The 4,472-nt window shown below is 35.1% G+C and overlaps 1 protein-coding gene across 1 annotated transcript; it reads right to left on the reverse strand.

Moving 5' to 3' along the window:
• Positions 1–1,084: 1,084 nt before the first annotated feature.
• LOC116138143 (aspartyl protease family protein At5g10770-like) lies at positions 1,085–4,000 on the reverse strand. The gene is made up of 2 exons (XM_031423887.1): positions 3,769–4,000; positions 1,085–1,926 (listed from the first exon to the last, which is right to left on the reverse strand). Exons 1-2 carry the CDS (start codon positions 3,998–4,000, stop codon positions 1,085–1,087), a joined length of 1,074 nt encoding a protein of 357 aa, XP_031279747.1.
• Between the last annotated feature and the right edge of the window lie 472 nt (positions 4,001–4,472).

A 4,472-nucleotide genomic window follows, 5' to 3' on the forward strand; every position in this document is an offset into this window, starting at 1 on the left:
TTTGTCCCTCCTGATCCCTGGTTTCATTTCTTTTAGGTCCTCCCAAGTGCTGTTTATGATAATTGTTGGCTGAAATTTCAGTTTTATTTAATTTGTTACACACACAAAATGCTGCAGGAAACGATAATTGTCGGCTTTCAGTTCTGTTACGGAAACAAAATGTATCAAGAAATGAGTGTGAAAGTGTTGAATTAAAATAAACTGGAAAGTTACTGCGCAAAAATAGAATAAAAAGAGGAACAAAAGTAAGGATTTTGAAGAATTTTAATTCAGCTTTGTTTACTGAAACTTTTTTCCTTGAATTTGTTTCACTTTGACTTTCTCATCTCTTTTACAAGATAAAGACAATAAATAACTTATATATTTCTTCAAACAACTAATGATAATCAACAAATGGTTTAACACAAACAGCACAAAATTCTAACATAATTATAGTTACAATAATTCTCTAGTCAGAATGGTTCTAATATAATTATATTAAGATTATATGCATTTACCGTTAGATCTTTATATGTAAAATATTATTTGAATCCAATAAGTGGATCTGACGATATTCAAGTTTGATTTTAATTATATCAGGATAGTCCTAACTAAAGAATTTTCGATTACAGTTACTTGTTTAGTTAAGTAAAAAATAAACTACAGTCATAGCAAATTAACGTTGACAACAATGCTCGACCCACTTAGTCTTTAAAGTATTGGAAAAGGAAATTGATTGGAAGAGATGAAACACAAGTTTTTGTATGGTGTTAGTGAAAACTTTTTACATATACGCATATTACATATACAACATTTGAATATTGGTAGGTAATCATGTATGTACAAGGAATTGGAATATGATCCCATTTATGTACATATATTCTATAGTACACGTGCATGAACATACATTGGCATGAATGTATTTGAATTATCAGCTTAAAATTATAACAATGTCACATCGTGAAAATATATTTTGTAATTAGTAAAACTTGAAAATACAAGCATATAATTAGGAATACATTAAATATTTCCAACATAAAGCACAACAATTCTGCTTGTTTCCAAGTGCTAAATTTCGGAGGATTCTTTTCCTTGTTAGTTGAGCTCAGCTACAACCACCGGGACCAAACCCAAGTCTCCCTCCAGCAACATCATGGTGCACCTCTATTGCCCTCAACTGATTGTTCCCCAAGATAATATAAGGGTCATCAGTATTCGGCTGAAAAGCTAAACACACCTGACTTAAATCATTTTTAAATACGATCATAATTCCCTTCACATCCAGATCCAATTCAACCTCGCCTTTGAAGAAGATAGAAATCTTTGGTATTACAACTGTATCGTAACTGCTAAAATCATAACAAGTATCAATATCTTCACTCTTCACTGGTTTTATCATCTTATATTTTGACATTTGCTTACGGAAAGCTGATCTCAGAGCCACGTAAATGGATGTTGGAAGGGTCGTGAAGGTTGATCCCGAATCAATAAATGCACCTGATTTAGAATACTCTGAACTCGCTACGGGTAGTTTTTTTCCGGCGACAGTAATTCCGGTCACAATAATATCGTAAAACGGCGATTGTTGGGATGTAGTGGATAATGGAGTGAATTTGATGAACTTGTTTTTGATATAGTCATCCGTTTTGCCGAAGGTTATATATCCAGTTGAGCTATAAGATGAAGGAAAACAATAAGAGAAGTATTCTTGGGAAGTTTGAGATATAAAAGATGACGGATTTCGATTAAGACCCATTAATCCAGTAACGCCATCAATCTCGTCTGCAGAATTGTTAGTGCCACATCCGAAAATGTAAAGGTGTTTGACAAATGTACCAGAGCCATGTGTAATGGTTAGCCTATCTGTCAATACATTACCACTGGAATTACCGCTAACGTATTCAATTCTGTAGATGCACTTATTGGAAATGCACCTTCCATTGAAATCTGCATGTAAAGCAATCAGCAATTATCTTCTGCCGGAATTCGTTTTATCTTTCCAAAAGGACAGGTGCACGAGAGCATCTATCTTTAAATTCATGAAAAAAATACACTAGATATTAAAAAAAAAAAAAAAAATTAAATCATAAATTTGTATTGATTAATTATTCTTGTAGATTTGTAATTGTACCTGATAAACAGGCGGACGATTCGCATGGAACGACAGAATACGTAGAGGATTTGGATGGATCAAATAACGGGGTGTTTTGTTTAAAGCATTTAAGGCATGGCTTGCACTGCGTACAAGTGAGGTCGCTGCCAGTGTCCAAAAGGAGAGTAATATCTTGTCTCGGTGTTTCCAGGGATACGGTGATATAGAACTCGAACGGTGCCTCATATAATAGAATAGGTTTCTCCTCCAAGCATCGTTTCTTTTTTTGTGCCTTCTTCGTTCTGTAAAGAGCAGTTATGCTGAACAAGATAAAGAAGCAGAAGGCCAACGTTCTCATAGTCATAGCCACATCGTTAAAGTCAGTTCTCTATTACCTCTAACTGTTTGCAACCATTCTTCCATCAAAGGCTGTATACAATATTAATTGACACTCAATTTTTGCGCTCTTCATAACTAATCGAAAAAGGCTATTAATTTGTTATCGTTTATTATTTCTATTACGTAGAGCACACAAATATTATTAAGCGCCTGAGTGAATATTATGTCTTCGTTGTTTCAGGTCAAAACAAAGCATCTCTAGAGGTTTTAAGCAAGTATGGTCCATGCTCTACACTAAATCAAGGCAAAATAATTACTCCAAATTACTTGGAAATTTTGCGCAAAGACCGAGNATCTTTCCAAAAGGACAGGTGCACGAGAGCATCTATCTTTAAATTCATGAAAAAAATACACTAGATATTAAAAAAAAAAAAAAAAATTAAATCATAAATTTGTATTGATTAATTATTCTTGTAGATTTGTAATTGTACCTGATAAACAGGCGGACGATTCGCATGGAACGACAGAATACGTAGAGGATTTGGATGGATCAAATAACGGGGTGTTTTGTTCAAAGCATTTAAGGCATGGCTTGCACTGCGTACAAGTGAGGTCGCTGCCAGTGTCCAAAAGGAGAGTAATATCTTGTCTCGGTGTTTCCAGGGATACGGTGATATAGAACTCGAACGGTGCCTCATATAATAGAATAGGTTTCTCCTCCAAGCATCGTTTCTTTTTTTGTGCCTTCTTCGTTCTGTAAAGAGCAGTTATGCTGAACAAGATAAAGAAGCAGAAGGCCAACGTTCTCATAGTCATAGCCACATCGTTAAAGTCAGTTCTCTATTACCTCTAACTGTTTGCAACCATTCTTCCATCAAAGGCTGTATACAATATTAATTGACACTCAATTTTTGCGCTCTTCATAACTAATCGAAAAAGGCTATTAATTTGTTATCGTTTATTATTTCTATTACGTAGAGCACACAAATATTATTAAGCGCCTGAGTGAATATTATGTCTTCGTTGTTTCAGGTCAAAACAAAGCATCTCTAGAGGTTTTAAGCAAGTATGGTCCATGCTCTACACTAAATCAAGGCAAAATAATTACTCCAAATTACTTGGAAATTTTGCGCAAAGACCGAGCTCGAGCCAGTTACATTCAATCCAGAATCTTCAATCCGATGTGGCTATGACTATGAGAACTTTGGCCTTCTGCTTCTTTATCTTGTTCAGCATAACTGTTCTTTACAGAACGAAGAAGGCACAAAAAAAGAAACGATGGTTGGAGGAGAAACCTCAGGTAGAAGAAGGAAAAGCAATTGGCCATGGAAAGAACCTCAACTACTCTCGCAGCTCACTCGCACGTGCAAGCTCTGCAATCTTGGCTAGCTTTATATAAGCTGCAGCTGGAGCCTGGAGCATAGAGGGTGTAACGTTTAGGCGCATTAAGTGCAAGCTTGTCTGCAATCTTGACAACTTGTTTCCCCCATCAGCTCCATTGAGGACAAGATAGTAATAGGCATTCAGAAGTGATTTTATTTTATTTAGCTTTATTTTCTTCTTCGGATACTTGATGAGCCACCAAACCATTCTAGAATCTGTCGAGTTCTCATTCTCATTGAACACGGCATAAGCTGTTTGAATATTAAACTTGATTGGCCCAAAAATATTTGGGTTTATTAGTTTAACGGTATGGATTGATATATTCATATCTCCTCTTAAGCTTATATTTGGCCCATATATTTAGCCCAAATAATAGGCCTTATAACTAGAAAAATCTAGTAAAATATCTCATTTACTAGGGAGTTGAATAAATAGTTATTAATAGTGAAAGATAGTAGATGATATTTATTAGGGGATATGGTCGTTGGGAGTTGAGTGTAGAAGACTCCTTTGAGCAATATAAAAGGGGTGCCCTTAGCCATTTTGTACAAGCTCAATTTGAGAAGCAATAGTGATCCTGGCTCCGTTTGGTTCACAATTTTGTGTCTTTGGAAAAAGTTTTTTGAAAAAAGTTAAAAAAAAAGTTGAATTGGACGGGTATTACGATGTAGGATTTACA

Source organism: Pistacia vera, unplaced genomic scaffold (genome assembly GCF_008641045.1).
Source record: "Pistacia vera cultivar Batoury unplaced genomic scaffold, PisVer_v2 Contig338, whole genome shotgun sequence".
NCBI classification, from domain to species: domain Eukaryota; kingdom Viridiplantae; phylum Streptophyta; class Magnoliopsida; order Sapindales; family Anacardiaceae; genus Pistacia; species Pistacia vera.

Bases quoted from the DNA above. Each gene is read 5' to 3' on its own strand.
- LOC116138143 (XM_031423887.1), bottom strand. From the start codon at position 4,000: ATGGTTTGGTGGCTCATCAAGTATCCGAAGAAGAAAATAAAGCTAAAT. The intron at 1,927-3,768 runs GTGAGCTGCGAG...CTTTACATGCAG, and splicing joins TGCAGAGCTTGCACGTGCGA to ATTTCAATGGAAGGTGCATT.